Source organism: Quercus lobata, chromosome 4 (genome assembly GCF_001633185.2).
Source record: "Quercus lobata isolate SW786 chromosome 4, ValleyOak3.0 Primary Assembly, whole genome shotgun sequence".
NCBI classification, from domain to species: Eukaryota; Viridiplantae; Streptophyta; class Magnoliopsida; order Fagales; family Fagaceae; genus Quercus; species Quercus lobata.
Window position 1 is genome coordinate 37,161,250 of NC_044907.1, and position 26,908 is coordinate 37,188,157.

At 35.5% G+C, this 26,908-nt stretch overlaps 1 protein-coding gene across 17 annotated transcripts; it reads right to left on the bottom strand.

Annotated features, from left to right (window-relative positions):
• Nucleotides 1-382: 382 nt before the first annotated feature.
• LOC115987155 lies at nucleotides 383-26,560 on the bottom strand. 17 transcript variants are annotated; one of them, XM_031110648.1, is made up of 20 exons: nucleotides 25,494-26,560; nucleotides 24,094-24,352; nucleotides 23,810-23,958; nucleotides 23,599-23,712; nucleotides 21,502-23,487; nucleotides 21,300-21,416; nucleotides 20,945-21,127; nucleotides 20,799-20,861; nucleotides 18,772-18,843; nucleotides 18,422-18,685; nucleotides 16,855-16,974; nucleotides 16,585-16,644; nucleotides 12,805-12,845; nucleotides 12,577-12,654; nucleotides 12,377-12,461; nucleotides 11,533-11,697; nucleotides 6,500-6,602; nucleotides 3,587-3,693; nucleotides 855-992; nucleotides 383-760 (listed from the first exon to the last, which is right to left on the bottom strand). In XM_031110648.1, exons 1-16 carry the CDS (start codon nucleotides 26,454-26,456, stop codon nucleotides 11,572-11,574), a joined length of 4,680 nt encoding a protein of 1,559 aa, XP_030966508.1. In that variant the 5' UTR covers nucleotides 26,457-26,560; the 3' UTR covers nucleotides 383-760; nucleotides 855-992; nucleotides 3,587-3,693; nucleotides 6,500-6,602; nucleotides 11,533-11,571. The 17 variants fall into 17 exon arrangements, with proteins under 17 accessions (XP_030966508.1, XP_030966498.1, XP_030966499.1 ...); XM_031110638.1 differs by adding an exon at nucleotides 5,775-5,841 and having other exon boundaries at nucleotides 23,810-24,352; XM_031110639.1 differs by adding an exon at nucleotides 5,775-5,846 and having other exon boundaries at nucleotides 23,810-24,352.
• Nucleotides 26,561-26,908: the final 348 nt, after the last annotated feature.

A 26,908-nucleotide genomic window follows, 5' to 3' on the forward strand; every position in this document is an offset into this window, starting at 1 on the left:
GCCCAAGTTAGTGTGTTTTACAATTATCAAGCAACAAGGAAATGGATTAACACGTATCTTAGCCCAACATACTAAAAAATCATTTTGAATTATGAAAATTGGATAGAAAACTACCCAATGATAGAGGTAGTTCTTGCCCATGATGTAATACATTTTGCAGAGTACTTAATAAAATTTCAAGCTTCACGTGTGTGTGTATATATATTGTAATCACATTTATATATTGAACGATAATATTTTTATGTACTTTATTAATAAGTACTATGAGAGAATCTATTCATTTATAATAATAATAAATAAATAAATAAATAAAAAGTGGAATCATTTATAATGAAGAGGTAAACTAATAGAATTTTAATGGGATTAATAATTTAAGTTGAGAGTAATTCAATTATTACACGGAAGGGATTTGAGCCTTGAAGGATACCAATCAATACAATACCACTGCGCTACAAGACAATTGGCTGTTTTGAAACATGTTGGTTAGAACTTGGAACCCTTTACAAATACCAACCCTTTACAAATACCAAGTCTTAGGACAAATATTTTTTCACAACTGTTGGCATAATAAATTGTAACCAACAATTAGTATATTGCAAAATCTCCCAAATGAGAAGTCCTGCTAATTCATCCAACTTGTTCTACAGTCTTCAACCATATAAATGGGTTCCAGCCCTTCTCTTTCATCTACATGGTAGTCAAAGCTGTCTTATCTTTAACAACAGCACCTAACCTGTAGCCAAAAAGACCAAGCAAAGAGCTAGGATTGGGAAAATAAAAAATTTAATCTAGTTAAATACTGTGATCAGAAGTAAATATAACAGGTAGAGTATTAGTAGGATGAAGTGAAAAACCTTGTATTGCTTGTGCACATGGCTTAATCTTTCATATGTAGTAGCCATGGCAGTGGCACAATCATCAGCTCAGTCCAGAAATGCACAAAGAATTTGGAGGCAGAGCACAAATTACGGTTCTGGTTTCATATCAGAGTCCTGAAAGAAAGGAAAATTCAGAAATATCAGCAGAGACAAAAAAATGCACTTGTTACCAAACCAGTGAAATCATATTTTGAAAAATGAGTTGGGGAAGGCTGTCTGTATGCGTCAGCAGCTCTTAACATGTATATATGTATTTAAGTTGCTGTGAAAAGTAAACAGTGATGTTGCTAGAATCAAAACTCATGTAAGAAAGAAGCAATGAAATGATTTTGTGGGTTATTAGCATAGGCAGAACATGTTCAATTATGCTCCATTTGGTTGCTGACATGACAAGGGAAAACAAAATCATATTGAAAGCAAATGCAATCATTCAAAACCAACATATTTAATAAAAAATAAATAAAGTAAATAAATACACTAGTATTTTAAATTGCAAACCTATTTTGAGGGAATATATACTCTGTCAAAGCATACTGACAATCACAAATCACAATAAACTGAATATAATTAACCTATATACTGGCAAGATTAATTGGGACAAGTAAAAGTGTGCCAACTGGTATTTACCAATATTTAAGTAGAAACCCAGTAAAATTCACATAATTACACCAGTCAACCCCCTTCATGCGCAATCTAAAAAAGAATCCTGGTGCCAAAGTGTGGACAAATCAAGTTTACCAGAAATTATATAAAAGAGCGCCCCCAGAGAGAGAGAGATGAATAGTCCTATGAAAAAAGTTACTTCCATTGAATTGTATCAGTCTTATTTTGGCAGATGGCATACCTCATTTCCTTAAATATAGGACCCCAAATTTAACTGAAAATCAATAAATCACACCAAGGAATATAAATTTCATTTACCTACAAAGTGAATGCAGGACCATCATCAACATTTTAAATAAGACAGTCACCCTATTTAGCTAATCAGTATTCAGTACAATAAACCAGCAAACTAACAAAATTCTACATGTTGTGCATGAAGTATATAGCAGTGGTAAACTCGAAGTCTTATTAGATAGGTTCTATGGTGTAGACATCAGATTAATGCTAATTGATTCTTGATGGGAAACACAAGTGGCAGCCCACCTTAAAGACCTACAAGAGGTGAGGGAAAGCTGGCTCTAGTGCTCAAGCCTTGGGATGTTTCGGATGATGGAGGACTCTCATGGGACCTTGCTTAGTCTACCTTTATTGTTTTATTGCTGCTAGATCAGTTGTAATTAAGATCTACTAGTTTCAATTAAGCTCTACCAGAATAAGAAATAAGGAAACTTGGTAATTCCTAGATTTTCTGGAATGGGCTGTACCAAAGGCCCATGAGTCTTATTTTATGTTTTAAGTCCTCCACCTATTTGTTTTAGGAGTTATTAAGTCTTTTTTTTTTATTTGTTGTCAGTATTCCTAGTCATTCTAGGAATAGAATATTTAGAGTTCAAGTCCTTCTAGGAAAGGTTATAATAATAGTCTCTATATAAAGGCTTTATTGTAGCCAATAATAGAGTGATTAATTAATAAAATTCTAGCAGCTTATTTTAAGCGTTGAGGGTGTGATTGCCTTCTCCTACCTACGTGTGATTGCTTAGGAAGAACCAGCTGTGATTACCTAGTGTTTTATTTATCTTGTCTTATGTTTATCCCCTGTTTCAGCCCCAAAACAGCCATCAAGATTCAATATTTTTCTACTAACCTAAAAACCTTAAACATTGATCCTTATTCAAGAACCATTCAAGAACTCAACAGAAAATCAATTTTAGTGCTCATTCTGCATCAGTTCCATTTATCCAAATTATGGGATTTGAACCTATTATAATTTATTTTAAGGGATTTAATTGCTATTCTAATTATGATTTAATTATCTTCCCTTATTTGATGTAATTTGGGACCCTATTTATCAACCCAGAGGAAACATTATTGTTATGTTGAATTTGATGAATAAAAGTACATTAGAAAATTTTCCTAAAGCCTGGTGGTGGATCCCAAGCAAGTTCTAGGTGGTGAAGCTTAGAGTTTAGTTCTGTTTTTCTTCCTAAATTCCAACAATATTACTTTTACAAACCCTGTGCTGCATCATACTGGAGGAGTAAGTTGCAAACTAACATTGCAATATCACATGGTGACACTACAGCTAATAAATAGATATATAAAGTAACTATTTTTTTAGTTGTAATTAAAGTTTAGGGAATCAAGTAATTAGTAATGACAAACTACATGTTGCAAAGTAACAAAAAATAAACTTTAAGTCTTTGACCATTGTCAAGAAAGCACATTTAATAATTTACATGGTTATTCAAGCAAACAAGAGAAATTTATTTACCAACACACCCATAAAAAGGCGTGTGAGTTTGCCATTGCTAAAATTTTCTACAAAAGAACAACATGCAGATTATAGTAATAAAATTGGAAATTAATTATTGATAAGAATTTGTTAATAAAAAAAAGGGGAAAACCGTAGGTACACACTGGGTAGTAGGTTTTTTTGGTGCTTAAGTAAAGTAAGTCACACAGCCAAACAAGATCAAACTCACAATCTTATATTATTACCAATGATGACATGTCAGTTGAGCTACATATTAGAGTGTTAGGAATACAAGAACTCTAAAAACGAACATAGGCTGTGTAATAACATTAGAGGTATATATTGGAATTACCATAATTACTTCTCCAGCCATGGGAATGAAGGCTGCCCCAAGTTTGATAAGTCAAAGCTTCCTAAACATGGAAGCATAGTCCTCTGCCAGCTACCTCCACATTTCACCTGAAAATAAATGACAAAAAATGTAAATCAAAAGGTCAAATAATCCACATATTTAGAACACCGCCCTTTTCCAACCAAAAAACAAGATGCACCTATCTAATAATTATATTACAAGTAAAATATTATTATTAACCTACATGGTTGCTATATTATTATTAACCTACATGTTTGTAGTTATGAGAAGTATACTGATTTCAGAACACATGCAGAAGGAAAGCTATTTAAGTGATCATAGGACCATCAAAAAGCCAGTGCATAATAAATGAACCCATAGATGACAAAGTAGATTTGCATGACTGATTAAGAAGCTTCGGTCACATGCACAAATGGTTTATGACAACACTGGCAAGGGCATTGAACAGCTAAATGTTACAGGTTTTAAAAGAACAAGCAGGAAATCGTAACCATATCCATTAAACAAGCAATTAAGGAAAATCTCAGTACCAAACTATGATTAAATAAGAGGGCTTTCACCTAGCCAAAATAACCATATGGTATAGAATGAGTCAATCATCCCCCACTCTGGTATCTTATTGAACAAACATGGGGATATTTTCTCCGTTAAATCAAAATTTTATATTTCTAGGAAGTATCATGATCATCCAACTAAGACGGGATTCAATTTTTTTTTTACGAGCAAAAGTTATCATTAAAAGAATACACTAAGGGTGCAAACCAAGTATATGGGGAGTAAACAAGGTGAATCCAAAATAGAGAATTTAACACACACAATAAAAACCAACATAAGCTTATGGTATCTAGGAACTCTAGAAAGTCTGCAATAAAATAAGTATGAGAGGCCAAAGTACATTCATATAAGGGTTCAACAATAACTTCAACTTCACCACAAATTTAACACTTTCCCCTCAAAGCAATGACCATTCCTTTCTCTCCGAAGTATCATTTTTTTCCCCTGAAGACACCATATTAAACGCAAAGAAACAACTTTCCAAATCACCCATTAGGCATTATACTCCTCTTATTAATAAGTCCCTTCCAATATTATAACACCTCCATCACAAAATAAGGCATTACCCTTGTTAAACTACCGATTAAGCTATTAGAAAATGGTGAATTGAATCACTTAACCATAATTCTAACACTCCCCCTCGCGAGTAGGCACATACTCCCCTTTAATAAGTGGGGACATCACGAGGGATTTTTAACATTTTAAATGGGAAGTAGAGTAGATACAGGATCGAACCTAGGACTTCCTACTCGGATACCATGTTAAACTACTGATTGTCCCAAAAGCTAAGTTGTTAGGAAATGGTAAAGTTAATCACTTAACCATAATTCTGACAACCATGAAGACACCAAACAAGCAGAAAACCAACCATTACAACCCCTTAGCCACTGCACAATGTAAGAATAGATGAGCCATATTCTCTCCATGGCTTTTACAGAAAACACCTGTTCATTTGAAAAAATTGAAGGATTTCAGGTTTTTTTCAAATGAACAATTTGAAGACCTATAAATTGATTGCCTGAACACTTAAGGAATTTTATAAGTCTGTATACAAAGTATCTTTCAGCCTCAAAGTGAAAGATACTTTGTCCATCATTCAGATCTCTTCCATCTCATGAATTTTGTCCGGATCCTCCTTTTCTCCCAAAAAAAGATAGAGAGAAGGATCTTAGGTGGAGCCACTATCTATGACATCGGTGGTGGATCCCAGAAAAGTTGGCCAGTACAACATAATGTGTTGCATTATTATTTTCATATTTACACAGATGCTAAATGCATCAGCACAACATTTCCAAGTGCAATTTATATTAAAAAAGAAAAAATAAATTGCATTTGATAAAAGTCAAAATAAACTGAGAAACAGATGGTTATAATCATGAGTAAAGAGATTGAAGAACCACAGGATCTATGGAATCAAACCAACCTAAATGCAGAATATAGCCAGATGAATAAAATTGATTTAACATGCATTCTACCATCCATATAAGCAAACCCCAACTGACCATGATTTATTAAATCAAGAACACCATAAACAGATCAGTGATCAAGGCCTAGGAAGCATGGACACTTCATTTGGGGTGTTATACCCATGTCATACTAGTGTCATACCCACCGTATCACGTTATAATTTTTTGGAAATTGCTTGTGTTGTCATGTCATACCAGTACCCATGTCCAAGTCTGTGCTTCCTAGATCAAGGCAAAATTGTCAAAGAAAGAAGATGCTTTCTCCTTTTTAACCAACTTCAAAACATAAATAACCCAAATTTCTGTGTATAATTTATCTGATAGACCCAAGATAATAATTAACAAACAGGAGCAACTCAAGTTCCTAGTTGAAAACAAACCTAGACACAAAATTGAAACACTTCACAAAATGCCTAGCATAATCAGCCTCCAACCTTATGGTCCAGCCTTGAAGAACAGTCAATACTTTTTAAATAAAGACAAAGACAATACTGAAGAAATGATACCAAAGTACAGAAACTGACAGTCTGATGCATGGCAGGATCCTACGAGAATGCAGGAAGTAGACTTCAGGAATCAATTTAAAAAAAATCATGAAGAAATTCTAATGTTGCTGATAACTGAAGACATGATAGTTTCATCTCAATTGCCTATAACGTTCAATGCATTTTACAGTTTTTCAAAAGGACACTAAAAAGTAGAAAAAGTAGCAACACATAACATTCAATGAACTTACAGTCATTCACTAACAGCTCAACAAGACAGAGCAGATACTTAATTTCTGGACTATGCAAGAAAACCTGATACTGAAAATCTTCTTACTTTTCAATAAAAATATAAATATGCTTTCGGGATTACTACTTCCACTTACACGTTTAAAATTTCTGTTTTAGTATCAACCAGGTTCAACTTGGGAGGAAATGCTGACAGTTGCACATTGGACTTCCTGGAGTATCTTCACTTTAAAAGATCAACTGCAAGATCAAGCTGCAAATTGAATCTAAAATATCTAATCCTATGCTGAGCATAGAAAATAATCAAACATGAAAAATTTTATTACGACAGTAGAAACCATTTACAAACCAAAAAAAGAATATAAAAAATTTGATTACAGCAGCATAAACCTATTAGCCAAAAAATTACTAATGTAGGGCACTGCTAGAAAGAATTCTTTGAAAAAGAGTTAATTGCAGAAAGGAGAAGTCAGTAAATGAATTGAGGAAATTAGAAAAAAACATCAGCTTATCTTCAAATATTTTAATCATCTGTCTTAAATAAGAAAACTATGAAGTGCAAAGGTTTGAACCAGATACGTCTGGGTGGCAGGTGCTTCATATCAAATCAGAGTGCCTTTAAAATAAGATTCTAACCAAATTCATCTTTTCATATATAATTGAACAGTTATTGATGATGGGAAAAGAACATTGCAACCACTCAGTCAACAGACTGGCTAAGCCCCCTCTTATGAAACGCAGCTTGTATTTGAGTAGGGTGCGTGGATTGCACTCTTGTGGCATTATGTGGGATTAAAACCCATCAAAAGTTTCCCACTTGGTTGCTAATAATACATTTTCTTTTTACTCCTTGATGATTGTGGAATAGTGCCATGACCCACTCAAATAAAGGCATAAACTTATGCCAACTTATACCTAGCATTAATAGAGGGCTTGAACTCTTGATTCTACATCTTTTATGTGTTGCGGCAAATCAAGTGTGTTGTGATGTGAGAGAAACCTAGCAGTTGCATATATTAGAGTCAAAAACCAAAGGGATTTCTTGTTTTGTGCCTTTTGTGAAAGTGAGGCTAGAGTGTATTTGGTTTCTTGAGAGAGTCCTTGTGCCACTGTTGTAATCTCCCTATTTTATAGTGAAACTCTCTCTGTCGCCACCCGTGGATATATAGGCAAATTGCCGAACCATGTAAATTCTTGGCCCAACAATTTCACAAGGCAAACATGCATCTTTTTTTTTACTGAAATGCGAAAAGCCTAACTGTTTGGTTTTGTGATTTTAAAAGAACAGTGTTTTGAAAACCACTAAGAGAAAAAAAATGCATTTAGAAACTGCACAATTGCAAATGCCCCATAGCTTTTTGGAAACATCAAATTCAATCCCCAAATCATGTTTTGCGCTTAGCACTTTATTGGATTTTCAATAGCCAAATCACCTTCATAATTTTTTAATGACCAAAATATCTGAAAAAGAAACTTCCCCTTCCTTACCATGTCCTCTGGTCTCTCACATCACTGTTGCCCTCACAGTTGTTCATCTGCCATGCCTACTGTCAAATTCAAGTAATTTATCATCTTCTTTCTCTGATCTTTCCATTATGCATTAAATTTGTCTCTAATTGATGACAGAAACAGACTCCAGCCCAAAAACCAATATACTACTTTTGACGAGATTCTCCCACTTTTCTTATCAACTCTCTCTATTCTTTTTTTTTTTTTACACCTTTTTGGATTAATGTGCATTCTTCTCTATATTCATCTACACTCTATTGTATATTTTCCTGTTTTTGATTGTATGTTATTTTGTTTTATTAAAGACAAACAGGTTAACCCAAACCCTTCCCTTTTTTCTTTTTTCTTTTTTTTAAGTACTTTCTGATGTTCATCTTTATAGCTTCCCATTCTTGGCTTTCTGGTCTAAATTAAAAAATAAGTTAATATATATGATAACCTTAATAGCATAGTTTTCAAAACGGAAACATCAATTTTATACCAATGTTATCCAGACGTTTGATTGATAGAAATAGCACCTTTTCATTAGTTTTGCCAAACACTTGATGTGATTTAAAAAAGTGTTTTTTCAAAATGCAGGTTTTAAAATTGTTATTTAAAAACACTTTTTCAAACAAGTAAGTCAAAAAGACACTGCTATTGGTTTGAATCCTAGGGATGCTATTCGCACAAGACTCTCATTATCCCTCCACGTGAATCAGCCTGTCCTGCCTATCCAAGGGTGGTTAGCAGCAAGTACTTAGCCCATGCACTTTAAGTCCTTAGAGAGTGATGCAGCGTAGGCGTGTAGAAGCAGAATCTATAACACACAAATACTACAACTCTTCCACTATACCTAAGTTCTACAAAAACATTAGGCTAATAGGCAAAATAATAGAGAAAACCTCTCTAGCAAACTTGTATTCAAAAACACACATAACATAAATAACCTCTCTATAAAGAGTATTTATAGGAATAGAATTTCTCCGACTCCTTTTAGAAAAATAAATAATAAACCTACTTCTACTTGAGAAAGGAAAAACAATATAACTAGGAAAAGAAAAACAATTAAAATCTCAATTCAACTAGGAAAAGGATTTTAATTCAAAGTACTAGAGTAAATAAATCCTAATTCAAATAGGAAAAGGAAAACAATAAAAACTCTCTGTTCTTCATAACGTGATTTGCATCAAAGAGGCAAATACATTTCGGAATTTCTTGTAATATTCAAATGTGACAGCATAGGAGTTTATCATAACCACTAGAAATTTTCATGCTCATGCACAAGTGCAAAAGTGTCCCATAAAAACTAAACTTCTCAAAGCCTTTGTACTAAGATAAGATATAGAAAAACAGGCATTTCCAGAAAAATCAGATATAATTACTTTAGAATATTTTTTGATAGGTATAATTACTTTAGAATATATTGAGTGATATATGCGAACACCCCACCAATTACGTCAATGTCAAAGAATGGTAAGATAGCAATAAATCCCAGATACAAGAATCTAGATGCAAAACAATACACTCCTAAATCAAAAGGATAAACAAGGAAGTCAAGCATTCACTGGTCAAAAGTTGTGGGGGAGGGAAGGGAAGGGAGCGCTTTTCATTGAAGTATGGTGCACCATCTTGATCACAACCATAACAGAACTTAGGAGTCTGATATCATGACAATCCCAAACTCCAGCAATGCTTGGCAAAATATATGAACTAATAAGCTGAAAAAAAAAATTCTTTTTGTTCACTGATATTTTCAAATTTTAAAACTATTAGAATATTAATTAAGTGATAAACTCTCAACTTTTCCTATCAACTTCAACTTTTAGGAGAATCGGTAGTTTATCATGGTATTAAAGTAAATGGTCATGAATTTGAACCCTATTTCCACTCTTACCTCCCATTTAAAATGTGTTGGCCCACATGTGGAGAGGAGTGTAAGAAAATTGGTTATGTGATTAAATTCACCATTTCTATCAGCTTCATCCAATGGGAGAATCAATAATTTATAAAAACAAAACCACTCTGTTCAAAGATAATGATTCAGCAACGAAAAAAGAGGTTTACTCACTGTTTGGATGTCTCAATTTTGGTACTACAGAGTTTTTGTTGGGAGGGGCCTCTTATGTGATGCCTGCCAGATGTGAGACTTGTGTAAATAGGTTGAGTCTAAGTTATATAATTTGGTATTTGAGTTGAGTATTAACTTTTTTTGATAAGTAGTTGAGTCTTAAATTGTCTAGAAGTTTCCAAATATTTTGGGTTTTTTTTTCCTTCAAGTCCAAGTTAATCTGTTATTGGACTTTATTAGGTTGTAAGTTTAGTAGTCAAATTATGAATCCTAGCGCTAATAAGTTAAGAGTCAATGATTTATATAAATAAGCTTTTATTATGCTCAAAAAATTCATAAATTCTGAGAATGAAACATCGAGTACTTGGTTACTGAACACGCATGCCTAGAGCTCTCTCTCTCTTTGTTGCACACTGATACAGTCACAAACCTCTTTTCTTCCCTCTTAGCAAAACCCTAGAACCCCTACATTTCCCTACTCATTAGCCACCAAAACACCCATTGAAACAAGTCATGAAAAAGTAAAACCCTTAACACATACATCTATAGTCCAAAATTCACGCAACCTGTCATCGTCTATTTCAGGCCACTTTCAACCCTTGGGGTTTGTTTGGTTGAGGGGATGGAAAAGTGAGAGGATAGAAAATGGGGAGAGAATGAAAATATGGGGAAATAGAAAAGATTTTAATCCCATCAATTGTGTTTGGTTAGAGGGTGAAAAAATGGAGGGACTGAAAATAAAGTTTGTACAAATTTACTCTCATAACCCTATTACATAACTTTTTTTATATAAATATTTTATAAAGGAAAATAAAGTATTCTTTTAATAAAATAAGCAACCCAGAGCAAAGAACCCAGAAAAAAAGGAGTCTAACATGAGGAGAAAAGAATCTAGAAAAAAAAAAAAAAAAGAGTTTAACGTTGCAATGAACCTAGAAAAAGAGAAGAAAAGAAAAGAAAAAAAAAAGGGTTTACGTGTTTAACATTGCAAAGCAAAAACAGAGTTTATGTGTTTATCGTTGAAAAAAAAAAAAAACTTTAACGTGAATTTACTGGGGAGGGGAAGGGTTAGATAAGTAATTTCTATCCATCCACCTCTCCTCCCCATTTTCTCTCCAATTTGGGGGGTTGAAAAATGGTGGGCCCAAGGAAAAAACAGTTGGGCCCCACCATTTTCTCTCCTCCAAAATCACTACAACCAAACACCCCTCCAACCCAAAATCTCTCCTATTTCTCTCCCCCATTTTCCATCCTTCCTATTTTCACTCCAAACAAACGTAGCATTAAATTCAATCTTCCAAGCCATATTCAAACTAAAACTTTTAGTTTGAAAGTCTAAAACCCTAAACATATCCATCTATAATTCCTAAGCCCACTTACAGGCAGGTGTACAAATTTCCTAATCTATCCTATGTTGAAATTTTTTTTTAATAAGGTTAATAAACTATCATAACTTCAGTGTTCCATCTTGAATGCCTTTCATGCTGTTTTGATGCTCTTACATTCTTCAATACTTAAAAGATGAGGCCCAAAGAAATCAAAACAGTAATAAGAAAGGATTAGACCAAACATCAAAATTAGTATTTTGATAACTAGTGACTTGAAGAATACCTTGCAAACACATACAAACTCTTCAGCTTGTAAGAACCACTATAATACATCAATACTTGGGATGATTTTTGGAAGCAGTCTATATGGTGGCCTTGAACAAGTATCGCCATAATCAGGAATGCACATAAGCTCATTCTCCAAAACAGAATAGGCTTCTGAAAATGCCTGAAACATTATACATTTGAGTATGAGATATAATAAAACCAAAAAGAAATCGCAAAAGTCATTCCACCAACATGCACGGAAAGTTCTAATACAAAAGAAAGATATTTTTTTTAAAAGTAAAATTATGTTAGCAGGCAGTTGAAGCTTACAAATGGGTATCAGAAAATATTTAAAATTACAATTAATTAGCTCGTCAGTAATTTGGGCATCACTTAAGATGAAGAGATTGTGCGTTAATGTGTCATTGTGGAATTGGAGGCACTTTTTTTAAGCATACATGATATGTTGCCACAATTGTGTGCATGCCAACATAAAAATTAAGAATTATTTTATTGGTAATTACGCATGCACTCGGAGGGTCTTAAGCCCATGAACTCACTCTCCAGCTTCCTCATACAAGAGGAGGTATCATTTGAGCTAGAGTTCATTGGCTAAAATACAACTTAATAATAATGAAACTCTATTAAAGATTTGTTTTTGTTAAGTGAAACCCTACCTACAATTTCAGAAAAGCATGATCAACAACCATGAAAGTTACCTAATAATGTTAAGCAGCTATCTATGAAGCACCATATTATCACACAGGTCAATTTAGAGTTTAATCCCTTTCTTCAATCATCATGCCATGGAAAAATTTATCATATCAAAGTAATAACTGCAACAAGGTTCACTAGCTTACCTTGATACACTGATGAATCCTAAAGCAATTTCTCCCCACATTATTTGTTGGATATAGAGGATCATCAATGTGAATTGGATCAATACTACAAGCAGAAGATTGTCAATATGTTACACAAATGGAGATATGTTAGGGAAATCACAAAATCACTTATCATTCAAAGATTTCAACATAGAAAGCAAGCAGGTGTTTCCTATTACCTACAACCTCTTTCTCTTTTCATATAAACTCCACTTCCCTGTACTGAAATACGCATCTGGCGAGGATCAAATACATTCCTGGAAAATCAGAGGTTGATTGATAAACAGTAATAAATCTATAAATATTGTGTTGTATATACTAAATAACTTTTTATTCAAAGTGAAATTTCAATTCAATAACAACTTTCAAAAAGGAAAGAAAAAATTTGATATCAGCATTTTACTTACCCAAAGAAATATAGAAAATCCATCAGAAGGCTTCCAAAGTTCTGGAAGAACATTAAAGCGGTAATTAGCCAAAGGCATTCACTTAACAACTATCAGCACAAATTGGAAACAGAAGAAAGAGAACAAAAGCATAAAATTGCAAACCTTGCATGTAACCAAGCCACAAGAAATTTGACAATATATATATATATATATATATATTTGATAAGTAAGAAATTTGAATATTCAAATTAGAGAATTGAAAACCTTAACAACATCGTTTCCTGATTGATTGTTGGAAGTAGGTAGGGTAAGTGTTTTAGATTTATTTATTAGTTCAGTTATTTTGGTTGTGAAGGGGGCAGGTGGGACTTAAAATGTAGCTGTTTGGCTTCCTTAACGTGAGGTTTTTATATGTTGGGAACCAAATAATGCAAAATAAGAATTTTGTTTCCTCCTTTCTGTCCGCTTTGTCAAGAAACCAACAAAACATCAATAATCATACAACTCAAGAAATGTGCTGAAGTTTGTCATGCACTACTCAATGTTAATCTTTAAAAAAAAAAAAATGCCAAAGTATTTAAGGGGGAAATGGTGTCCAAATTACCGTGATGGTTGACGTTTCTAGCATTTCGTTGGATCTTTACAAGAGATTTGTCACTACTCTGTCCACTTGAAAAACCTATTAGTTTAATGGTAAGAAACTATAAAATCTCTTCTTCTTCTTTTACCTGGTATATGACACGATATCCCGTGGGACTTGATCCCATGACCTTACCCACCAATGACACCACTCTTCAAGAGAAGAGGAGATCAAAATTTGGCCTAAAGTCCATTGGCCACCCATTAAACTAATACTATCATTTCAGAGTATTGAAATTCCTAAAATGTCTTTATAGGGGGGATAAATATGACATCCCCCACAAGGTTTCCAGCCCTGGCATTCCAAGGTAAACTTCAAAAATATTGTTAGTATTCATGAGCAAAGAACTTAAGGACAATAGCAGCAAAAAAAGGCAGTACATTTCATGCTTATAGAGGATGATGCCTCCTACATGAATGCCTTCCAATATGATGTGGTTGGCTATTCAACATGTCAAGTCCCAAGTGTTATTAGTTACCTTATTTCAAAAAAGGTGGACACTTTTGTTCATCTACTATCCACTTAAGAAACTTAAAAAGCCACCATGAGAATAAGGAAGGCATTAGATGCAGATTAATGAACTAATTTCTTTCTTTTTTTATATAGGTAAGAATGATTTTATTGAAAGAAGACTACTTCATACAATGAGTTCACAAAGTAGCCAAAATAATTACAAAAAGATAGGGACTCTATGAACATTGAAATGGAATCTCTAGTTGTGAGTCCCCAAGCACGAGACCAATCAAACAAGGTTCCTGCAAATAGGGAGAGGAGCCGATCCCCCATACTCTCCATATCCTCAAAAGTATGCCTATTGCACTCCCACCTTATAATCCACAACAAACAAAACAAACCCAAATTCTAAATGTCTGATGAATGTTTTCCCATCCAGTTCCTCCAACCAAACAAAAGATCAATCACTCTCTCTGGTAGAACCCTGCATATCCAAACGCTAGGAAGCACGGACACAAATATGGGCATGAGTACAACACAGCAACATGGCAAATTTTGAAAAACTAGGACAGGTGTTCCGCTGGGATATGCATATAAATGAATTATATATATATATATATATATATATATAAAACAAAACAAAACCAGTTGGTAATTATGTTGAAATAGGAGTGGAGGAGGTTCAAATTTCAAAAGTCAATAAAGCTGAAACTTTCTGTTGCCCTATCAAATGTTATCACGTGAAAGGCTCACAAAACTAAGAAAGTAAAAAGAAACAACACAAAATCAAGTAGAAGAAGTAGCGGACAACAAGAAATAAAAATAAAAATAAAAAGGAGAAGAAGTGAAGAACCAGAGGAGAGGACGAAACGCAGAAGAGAAATAGATCTAAGAATCTGGGCTGCTGGAGCTACGTAAGAAAAAGAAGAAGAAGAAGTGGGAGATCGAAGTGAGACTGAGAGAGTGAATCAGTGAGAGAGAGAGAGAGAGAGGAAAGAAATTATCTGATTTTGGGTGATTTTAACTTCTTTTTCTTTTTCTTTTTCTTTTTCTTTTTCTTTTTCTTTTTTTTTTTTAATTTCTCCCCTCGCCGTGTCCCGACCGTATCCGGTAATTTTTTATTTTTTTTATTTAAAAAAAGGCTGGGACACACGTGCAGCCGTGTCCCATGAGTTCCCCGTGTTCGACACGGGCACGGCAGGCAAAATGCCATGTCAGTGCTTTCCAGCCCAAAAATACTATATACGAAACTCCACAACTGATGAGCCCCTAGTGTTCTAATTTCATACAAGCATCTATTGTACACCCTCAATAACATATAACAAAATATCCTCCAGTCAATTTAGATTTCCAAGAAGGATGAAGTATCTACGAGTAAAATATTTCCTAGACTTACCACAGACCACTTTGGTAATTGAGGTCTAATGTTGACATAATTATAGAACATGAACAAGAATATAGAAGACAATTTTTGTTTACTCCTAATATAAAATATATGGGGGAACCATAAAGCCAATGAACTCTATTTTAAATGGCACTTAGAACAAGGTGTAGAGTGAGAACGTGGGTTTAAAACTCACTTTGACAACAGATAATTAAAGGAAACGGGGGATAATTATCATGGATTGATTTTTTATGAGTAAAATCCATGGAAAGAATAACGAATCATATTTTCTTACATTGTGCAGTGGTTCAGAAACTGTGGTCTATGATCCCTCTGCTTGTTTGGTGTTTCCAGGGTAATGCCATTTTTTGTGATGGAGATGTTACCACGTTGGACGGGGTATTTTGGCAAGAGTAATGAGGGGTTTGGAAAGTTGTACCTTTGTGCCTTGAAGTGTCTTTGGAGAGAGATTCTTGTTGCTTTGCAGGGAAAGAGTTGAGCATGTTGAAGCTGAAATACTTAATTTAAAGACCTTATATGAATGGACTTCCACATCTCCTACATCTTCTGCCATAGACTTTCTGGGGTTCCTAGATTACTTGAACTTTCATTAATTCTTTGTTGCACTTTTATGGTTTTTTTTTTTTTTTTTTCGTTTTCATTTTCTTCTTTCTTTTTTCTTTGTTCCTTGTATACACCTCATGTACTTGGGTAGCACCCCTTTGCATTTTAAAGAATTATTTGCTTAACAAAAGAAAAAACCCACTAGATATGCATAATTCTTTTATGGATGTTTTAGATTTTTAAAACTCCAGATGTTAGTTCTTTAGATGCTCTAGAATACTACCCGTGTACTAGGTTCTTGCCCTCTTTCTTTTTAATAAAATTCTTATTACTAAAAGGAAAAAGCCTCATTGGATGCACATGTACCTTAACAATAAAAAAAATATGACACTTTTTCGATAAATAATGAAATCTATTAAAAAAGCAATAGGTCGCAGGTTCAAATCAAGGAATCAACATCTCCATAAACAAACTAAGGCCGCCTACCAAAAGTGGAAGCTTTGTACATTAAATACAACCTTTTTTTATAAAAGGAATAGCGCTAGTAATGTTTTATATACAAGAAGAAACAGCAACGATGATACAAACTTCAAGCTCAACAGAATCTTTAAAATAAAAAATAAAATAAAATAAAAAACCCAGAGAAAAAGAGTATTTATAATAATTATAAGACATAAAACAAGTGTAATATGTCATTAATAAGGGAAAAATCCACACTATATAAAACAACATGCAAAGTTGAAAGACTAATACTAACTTGGTTAATAGGCCGGCCAAGATGATGCTCATGCTGAAGAAAACGTGTAATAAGTAACACCTGTAAAAGAAGCCATAGTACAAAAGTTGGCACATGCAGAATCACCATTGACTTATTCTCTTTTATCCTCAATGAGAAAATGTAAAAGCTCAAAAGAACAACCAAAACAAAATGTGCATCTTGTTTCATAGAATTTTAAAATGTTCATGCAGCTTCTTTAGTCACAGAACAAGCCAGTTCAAAGAATATGACTAATGCAGCATTACTAACCAAACAGTGGGAACTTAAACCCCCAGAATATGACTGGTCCAGGCTACGATCTGCCAAGAACTGTTTCAGTACCAAAGCAAGGGGTGTAGCCGCTAGAAATTGTTCAGTCAGCTCCTTAACCTGTACAAAAACAAAAAAAATATGTAGAACTTGAAATATGATTTGGAATTTAATACTTAAAAAAAATAAATAAAATAAAATAAAATAAAACCTCAGAAGGACTAATTGGGAAAATGTGTCCAAAGCTAAGGCAGAAAACACAGAAAGGTAAAGACCACCAAGATTGTGGTGGCATCCTAATTTGAAGTCAAATCCATCTGGCCGGTTTCTGCAACTTTACAGAAAACTTCGGCCTTTCAAAGTAACATTTTATTGGACAGTTTCTCCTTTTCTTTTTGGATTACTGTGTAGGAGGAGAGGGAGAGAGGGCGGGGGGGGGGTAGGGTGGGATTCTGTTCAAACTAATTTTCATATAACATTTCCAAACCAGCTCATCAAATTGCAATTAAGTGATCTAAATAAGCCTTCCTCACAAGAACACTGACAGACACATATTAATGTACCATACTTCCTTTTTTTGAGCTAAGACAATAGATGTACAATACTTTCAAAACCTCAAGTACAATAAGAACCCACAAGTCAATTTTGCTTCTTAAAGTAGAGGGCATACCCCAGGAATCCAAGAACTCAAGAATGTAAACTTTCATGAGAACACAGGATTCCATGTATCAAACAGCCCTTAATGGTCTGACCAACTCTACTCTAATCCCCTCTATTCCCCCTCCCTCCCCCTCAATCCAAACAGGCCATAAGAGTCTTCAACTGAAACATCAATCTTTGGCATGCACGCCCTGATGTTCCTCTGAAGTTGGTTTAAGAAATGGATTACAAGCTCTAGTCCAAGACTAAGAAACATAGAAACTGCTCAACAGTAGACCCTTTGATAAGTGAAACCAAGAAACCCTTAACTTATTATTCTTCTTACACTATCACAATTAAGATAAAGTACATCATCAGCAATGATTAATTGCAGTTAAGCAAACCCTTGTTACCATCTGTATTATATATTTTTTTACACAGGTATGATAGAATTCACACTATGGCATCCGCTCCATGATGATTGTTCTTTATCTTCAAGCCATGATACCAATTGGTTTTTAGTATAGGTAGGGTTTGAACCTTAGATCTCTTATTTGAAGACAAGGGATTTTACCAATTGAGCTAACTAGAACCCACATTACCATGTCTAATATCTTGCAACAAAAGTGCATAGTTGATCAAATCTATGAAAAGACTTCGTTTTTTTTAATTATTATTATTTATATGTCAGGACCTTTCTAAAGAAGAGCACATTGGACTCGCCTCTTGCCAGTAAAACCTATGGGAAACTGACCCCACCTACCAAAACCAGCTGTTGGGTAATCCAGGGGCATTAACCCCAAAAACTTAAATTAACCTTTTATCAAAATTGAGTGAACCATGGGTAGAACTTGAAGTAGATATTCTAATAACTATCTAAAAGGTAAGGATCTTATAGCTAAAAGTACTATATTCCAAACAAAATTACCAGCTTTGTAGTTTGCAATCCTGTATGTGATGGTGACTTAAAACTGATGTCAAGACAAACTGATTTTGAATCATTGGTAGTATCACAATCTATCTGTGCACATTTTGGCAGAGCAGAATCTTCTAGAACAACCGTATCAGAATAAACATTATTGCCTTGTTCACCATTCATGTGAGTTGTCTCCTCCTTAGGTGATTGTACATTAGAGGCAGAAGAGGTAATGAGATCGTGAGGTACTTCGACCACAAGCTTAATAATAGGTATCTAAGAGCAAAGGGGAACAGTATAAGAAGAAACATATAAGATTAAAGAGAAGCAAAATTAACAGAGTTTAAAAGAAGAGGCATTACAGCTGTATTTTCCACAGTCTTAAGGGAATCATTTTTTACCCACTCCTGGTTGGCAAGATACCTAGCTGCATGCTGAAATACCAATACAACAAAATCTCAATCTTTTAACTGGCAAAGAACAACAACAAAAGCAATTTAAATTACACATAAAATAGAAAAAAAAAAAAAAAAATCATGAACAGAACCACAATAATCAGTATCAACAAGTTTATGCACCCTCTTCTAGGAATCTAATTTAGTTTATGTTTACACTAATGGTGAGAAAAAATTTACCATTTTGAAATAGATACAAATGCCATGCACCACAAACAAAATATTTAGAAGAACTAAGTTTAGAAAAAATATATATATTGAAAACATAAGCTGTTGAAAACAAGATTGTGTATCTAATCATTCACCTGCAAAAATTAACATCTCATTCAAAAAAAAAGTCACACCATTAAAAAGTAAAGATTACAGACTTTGCTGTCACTTCAAAAGCTCCCTTACTCCTTGCTTTGGAATTTCAGTTTGTAATTGATGTATACATTTCAAGATTTTTTATTAAAAGGTGCTTGGTCATGCAAATCTCATTTGCCATGAACTTCCATGGCAGCTAACCATCATTAGCTTGATTAAATGCTAAAATTCACACTTCATCAAATAAAGTCTTAGTATCAAGATTGGCCTTCACAGAGGTATTAAATTCTTTTTAGATAGGAAATAATAATAATAATAATAATTGCAATTACTTACCAATAAATTATTATTACTATTATTACTATTATTTTATACTTTTTTATAAGAGTAATAATAAAAATATTTTAAAATGAAAAGAGGGAGAGTGAGGAACACTTAAAGAAATCTAATGGCAGTGGTCAGAACCAAATGGAAAAATTCTGCATCAGATTAGGACCAATACAGTAGGCCATGCATCAACATTCTTCTACTATCAGCATGCTAAATCAGGGCCCTCAAGACCCCTTTCCAAAACCCTGATGATCTTTAGTGTAAAAGAAATCAGTAATGGAAGTCCAATTAAGCATGGTAACATGCAGGTCTAGAAAAGAATGTTGTTGTTTGACCTAAAATTGTGGAACCTCTAATCCATCTCTTAATTCCAACATCAAGTTCCACCCAATACCAGAAATCCACAATGTGCAATGAAACTTTGGCTAAAAAACCAAGAAACCCATGCTTAGCTACCAGCTAAAGTTGACTGAATGTGTATAGAAAGGCCAAACAAGTCGTTGATCAACAACCTTGAACACCAATGATAGACACTAAAAGTACTTACATAAAGGAAAGGGAAAAAAATTAACCAATAAACTTGGCTTGAATTTACAAGGCCAGTAATCATTCACAGTTTTATTATATCTGATCTTTCTTTTTTTCTTTTTTGCTAATTATATCAGACCAATTTTTTTAACTATGCAAAGGACTTGAGGGATATATATAAAATTAGATAACTCCTACCTAAAGCATTCCTATACTTCTCAACGAAAAGAAATAATAATTTGAAGTATGTTTGATGATATTAGTACTGATGAATTCATCTGCTCTTAAAAAAGAGAAATAAATAACATTAACGCACATTACACCAAGTTGCACCCACTGCCAAAAGGCTCCTAACACATTTGTCATTCGTTATCAGCTCCAATTATTTCTGAGTTTTCTGGCAGTAATTAGAAATGTTTGTAGAAGGACAGTAATCAAGGAAAATGGTTGAGAAGGTGCAAAATATTGGCTTATTTTCAACTCCTAAAAGCACCAATAACACTGTTGTTGTGAGCAACATTGATTCTCAGGTAATTCAATGTGACATCAATGAGATTTCCCTTAATCTGATTGTATAGAATATCTCAGTATATTTTAAACAGTTACAATCTTAGGTATGACATTTACAATTTTATTGGATTTTATTGAGAACCCAAAGAGTTTCAGACTACACGATAAAGAACATCAAGAAATATATAACTCACACAAACAGCTGTTTTGCCACAACTGCCTTACTACTACAATACCGATGTACATAATTGGCAACGTACCTGAAGGCATGTTTCTTTGATACCATTACGACCCTCCAATATCCCAGCTTCTTTAATGGGTTCCTATAGCATATGTCTTGCAGATAAGGTGTTTGCCATAAAAGTACTAGCACAGGGTAAAGTAGTTATTGAATCAAGAATTTTACCAGGTTTCTCACTGGAGGGAGACAAACCACAAGGTCCACATCACTTGTTGGAAGGGACAAACCTGTTGAATTTGAACCAAATATGTGTGTTTGAGACCTGGGCCATAGGACTTGGAGAGATCGTGTAACTCGCTTGACTGCCCAATTTATGTAGGGCTTCCTGGCCATATTTGCTGCAGCAACCTTGGACACCATCATATTTGTAATGTCACATGGATTATTGGAGTCAATAAGGGCAAAGCTACAAATTCTCAATGCAAATTTTGAGTGGAGAAAAAAAACCCTAGAATAATGATGATGGCCATAATGACAGACGATGATGGTGATCATGATCATGGAAAAAAAAGCCTTGTACCTGCTTGCAGAATGAGTCAATCTCATCACGGAGGAGGCTGTGCATCAAAGAAATTGAGGTCTTCCATGAAGGACAGCTTTGTAACTCTGGTGGTTGCAGAGGGATTGCAACGTCTGGCTGTGTAATGATATTTTCATCTAATAAATGCATTGCAAAACACCAGAGAAACTTTAGAACAATATAAAATAGGTGCCATACTTACATGTTCCTGATCACGAGCTAGCTTAGCAATCAACCGATCCTGCAGCAAAGCTGCAGGTAGAGGCTGAATCATTGGACGAGCTGACAGATTATTGTTTCTCCAAGAAGGCCAAACAACTTCAGCACCATCCATACGCAAACAAGCATCCTCCAAGTTATTTCCATCATTGTACCAACCTCTCACACCCCATTGCCTAGGGCTGGAACTGCCAGATCTAACAGTTGGAAAACCCCTTAGTTTTCTGGAGTCACTCACAGGGGAAGGCGGTGGTGGACGTGGAGCCCTTGGAACACAAAGCACTACAGGTGACGGTGGCCGCTTTATCCGAGGGTGCTCCCGCCTCGTAGAAGGAACACAAGGGCTTTTGTGATCATGACTACGCTTAAAATCTCTTGATCCCCTCGACCAATTTGGAACGACGATTGGTGGCAAAATAGGATAAGGAAGGGAATCTCCTGTCTTCCCTTCAACATCACTAGGTAAATTTGGCAAAGATCCAGAACTATCCTCTTCAGCCCCCGCATCTGCCAATGTTGATGAGGAATGCAACATCTTGCCAGGTATTTCATTTCCTGGAATTACATAACCAAGAGGCTGGTGTCCAGGCCCCAAAGGATCAAAAGAACTGAATGAAGCAGCAGTAGGTGAAGTCAAACCATTAGTACTATATGAAGAAGAATATGCAACCATGTCATCAACAGCCCTAATCATGTCAGCATCACGCCAAGCCCATGAGCTATCATCAGAACTAAGGGAAGGAGGTCGAGAAAAACCCGTCCCTGGGAGATCAGAAGGATTCCAGTACATCACACCACCGCCAAAGTATTGATTATAATCTATCCCGGAAACAGCATGCACCTCAACTTCTTCCTCTGATATCCAGTGGCTGTCACATTCATCTGCTAGTTCCTGTGCATTTGTTAGATCGGGTGAATCTGTGAAGTCCCCAGAATACTTCCTTTCATCATCAGTGGTCGGAGCATTAAGCTGCACACTGTGAGCGTTTAAACTTTGTGGGAAAGTAGACTGCCGCCTTGAGATAAATCCAGAATCATAATTATAGGTTACCGAGGGAGCCAGTCCACAAGTACTTCGAACCACTGGAGGCCAATCTAAACTCATTGACAATGGTCGAGACAGAATTGGCTTACACCCGCCTTCAATTGGAGAGTTTCTTGCATGATGCATTGTGGGTATGAAGGATTGCTGGAAGTGATTATGCCAGTTCCGACCAACATCCAGATGCAATCGATCAGTGGCAGCTGGGAGATGTGAACTAACAGATGGAAAATAAACAGGAGTAACATTGGGCCACTCATTTGGTGGGTGCTCTGAAGAATTGGAGGGTCCTGTATCAAATGCATTTACACTCTCTTGCTCCCTAACCAGAACAGATTCATCTTTTATGTCAAAAGCTCGGATTGGTTTGTCAGGGAAAGTTGATTTTACATCACATTCACTTCTATTTTCACAATTCTGGAAATTGCTATCTTCATTGCTCAAAACATTATCAAGCCCCAATGCAGGCACAGCAGAAGGTACATTACAATTTAAGGTCTCTAATCTTAAAGATATTGTTTGCTTTTCAATCATATCATTTGATAAATTATAACACTCTGAACCTATATTACAGAAACTTTCACTAGAACCATTAACATAATCTCCTTGAATGCTTTGGGTGGCATTGTCCTCCCTAGTAGGCCCATTAACGGAACAAGGAAGACCGGAATTTGATGCAAGGATATTATTACCAATTTTATTATCATCTGTGGCATTCAGGGTGGTTGAATTGTCAGATGCTCGACCAGAATCTGGTGCCTCATTTTGAGAAACAGCAGACAACGAGGAATCTTCCATGACTGAATTCTCATACTTCCTCACTTCCATGAGATTATTAAACCCAGATTTTTTCATTTTGTTTTTATCTTTCCTACCCTTCCTTGCAGGATTTTGAACTTTTCCAACAACCATTCCTTGGGCATGATCCTGATAACAACTACCAGTTATAAACCATCCAAACAATTAATATCATACCAATAAACCAATAAAAAGATAAATGATTTCAAATGAAAATGTGATAGTAATAATTATTGTCACCATTTGAACAGTTGATGTCTCTCTGCAAGTCTCCTTCCCCCGAGGTATATCAAAAATCTTTTGGGACTCCATCAAATCTGCCTTCTCTTTACATGCATTCGCACAATCAAGATCCTGGAATATTATTTGGAACATTTATCACTAAATATCTCAATGTGTGTATGTGTGTGTAAAAGGACTTCAGCAAATGCTTTATAGCATAAAATATTACCTTGAGAGATTTTTCACATGGAAAATCATCTAGATGAGACCTTGGAATAGGATTTCCCCTTTTCATATTACGGGTTCTCCCTTTTTTTCTACGGCTACAAGCACCAGGCTTTTCTTTGGATTTATAAGGTAATGACTTCTCAATTCCCTCTTCCAGAAGTTCAAGTTTTGTACAATCAAGTGAAACAACCTTGAGAAATCCTCGCAGTTTCCTCAAAATACAATCAGAAATGGTACAAACAGATCCCAATTTACTAAAAAACAGTTCCCCTTTATCATACTCACCATGGTGACATGATGATATCATCATGATAATATCATGAAGCACAAGCAAACTATTAAATGCATTTGCTAAGGAAGTTGGTTTTCCAAGAAGAGAAGCAGAGGTACTGATCAAGCCAAACTCTGCCTTGGCAGCAACACTGGGGATAGTCCTCTGCATTTCCATGGTATGATTGTATCTCACCGGATGTTCTGCTCCTGCACTAAAAAGCCACATCTCATCCTCCAAAACTGTACTTGCCTCCTTCAGAATCTCATGAGTCTGAAAATTTAACAGTGACCAAAAATTTAGGACAAAGTGTAATAAAAAATTACTAGAACCAGCAATTAGTCAATTTTAGAACCATCATGGTTCAATCATGTATTATTTAATATGAAAGGCAATCTCTCTCTCTCTCTCTCTCTCTCTCTCTCTCTCTCTCTCTCAAGGAAATATTCTGTATGTTACACAAATTTGCACAAACGATGCAACAGATCCTTCTAAATAAAAGGAGAAATAAAATAAGAAACAAAGAAAGCACGTCTTCATGGCACAAGATCCTTACATACTGTATATTACACAAATTCTGATGTTTACCCAACAAATCACACACGGGGTTGCCCCTAGGCATGAGAATAAACTGCTTAGCCCATCAAAGGTGAATGCCCCTGGATTACCCAGCAACTTGCTTTGGCAGGTGGGGTTAGTTGCCCATGGGTTTTACCAGACTATAGGTGAGTTCAAGGGGATTTCTTTAGAAAGGTTCCCTAACTTATCAAAATCAAAATCACACGTGGGGTTAACAGTTTTGTATACCTTCTAAAGAATTGCATGAGGTATGATCTAGTCCACCTATCAAGCATTGCATCATTGCCAGATAACCAAATCAGCCAAGTTACTGTATAAGGTATGGCTCATAAATCTGCAATGTCTTTAAATATCCAAAACTTATGCATAAGCCTAACCACAAAGAAATATGATTCACCCATTTCATACAAAGACTATTCCATATGTTAACCTTTTACTCACAAACTTTCTATAAATGAATTACACTTCACCCTTAAAATATGTACTATTTCTACTTAAAACCACTTCTCCATCAATGCATATATTACCCCAACATTTAACTTCAACAATAACAAAGCCTAAGTACCAAAATTTTGGAGACAGCAATGGATTTCACTACCATTCTAGCCTAGGCAAAATCATACACTGTCATTTTTTACTAATTCTACCGCATTCAATATATCCATATTTTGGTTTTGGTTTGTTCACTGCATCTATATTTTGCTACTACAACAAATCCACTCGTATTCCTAAATACGAAATTGCATTCTTAACTACACATAAAATGCCACATTATACAATCTATAACCAAAATCAGAAAAAATAAACAAATGACCAAACATTCCAAGAAAAGTACCAAAGATTTTGCGGATTTCCCCAACACCACAGTCAGGATTTTCCGCCTTGCGGTAGCATCCAAATTCCTCCACCAATCCACACATCCCCTCTTCCTCCAATACACATTAGCCGCCACGCCCGCCGCGGTGCTCGCCTTCTCCTTCAACTTCACCCCTCTTTTCCTCCCATTATTACAGTTCAACCACGCCAATCTCAGCGCCACCTCCAACCTATTCACCACAAAAGCCTCCATTGTATAGTACCCTTTCGCCTTCAACCACTCCAATTCCACCCAATCCGACCCCAACTTGCTCTCCTCCCCTCTCAAAAACCCTCCATTCGAAACCTCATCCATGGTCTCCACAAACCTCTCCAAATCCTCCACAAACTCCTCGCTCACCGTCGCCGTATCGAGGCTCCGAACCGAGCACGAGCATTGGCCGACGCTTTCCCCTTCGGTCGAGGAGAAGAGCCGAACCGACTCGGAGACGAGTCTCTCGGAGCGGTTCGACTCGGCGACGCGAGAGAGAAGGCCGCGCGACTTCTTGAAGCAGAAGCTGGGGAGGTCGTCGCGGGAAGGAATATCGGGGAGGACTATGAAGCAGCCATGGCCGTGGGTTCGGACCTTGCCGAGCATGTCGACGAGGACTCGGACGAACCTGGAATCGACGGCGGTGATGTGAGCCTGGCGCTGGTGGACGGTGAGAGACGAGAACCATTTGAGGATTGAGGACCTAGGGTTCGAGTTTGGGGGCGGAGGAAGATCTGAGTCGGCGGTGGTGCGGGAGTGGTAGAGAGAGATGTGGGAGGTGAGCGAGTCGATGAGTTGGCTCTGAGTCATGACCGAGTTGGCGAGTGAAGGTTTGGAATTACAACGATTTGGTTTTGATTTTGATTTTGATTTTGGTTTCGACATTTTATTGGGTTTGGTTTGGTTTGGTGGCTGAAGTTGACAAGTTTTAGGTGTAGTTGCAGAGAGCATGAGAGAGTAGGAGAGAGAGGATACTCGGGGGAGAAGAAATGTGAGGGAGATGCGGGTCGTTCAAAGCGGGTTTTGTTTGGGGGGGTCCAGATTAGGCCCCGTGGGTCCTTAAAAAGAGAGAATTTGATAACTTTTTAGAAAATATGGTAGAACGCTAAAATTTATAGTACAACTTTTGCCTCTTCCTTTTTTTGAGAATCAAACCACTTTTGCTTTAACTCTTCTGCCGAATAAAACTTTTACCATAATTTGCCAGTGACAAATTGTGAGAATGGTGAAAGTAAATTATTATGGTCCTAATATTGTTGAGTTTTTAGGATAATATTTTTCCATGCAATATTTTTAACCTATGTAATGGGAAGTGTTATATCTATAATATTTTTTAATATTTTTACAATAAATTATAAGTAATAAGTTATTATTTGTTCTAATTTGAATTCATAATTTAAATT

Coding starts and splice junctions, on each gene's coding strand:
- LOC115987155 (XM_031110646.1), bottom strand. CDS start 26,456: ATGCTCTCTGCAACTACACCTAAAACTTGTCAACTTCAGCCACCAAAC. Junction 18,686..18,771: donor AGACTGTGGAAAATACAGCT/GTAATGCCTCTT, acceptor CTTTGCTCTTAG/ATACCTATTATTAAGCTTGT. Junction 16,645..16,854: donor GTTTAAGTTCCCACTGTTTG/GTTAGTAATGCT, acceptor CTTCTTTTACAG/GTGTTACTTATTACACGTTT.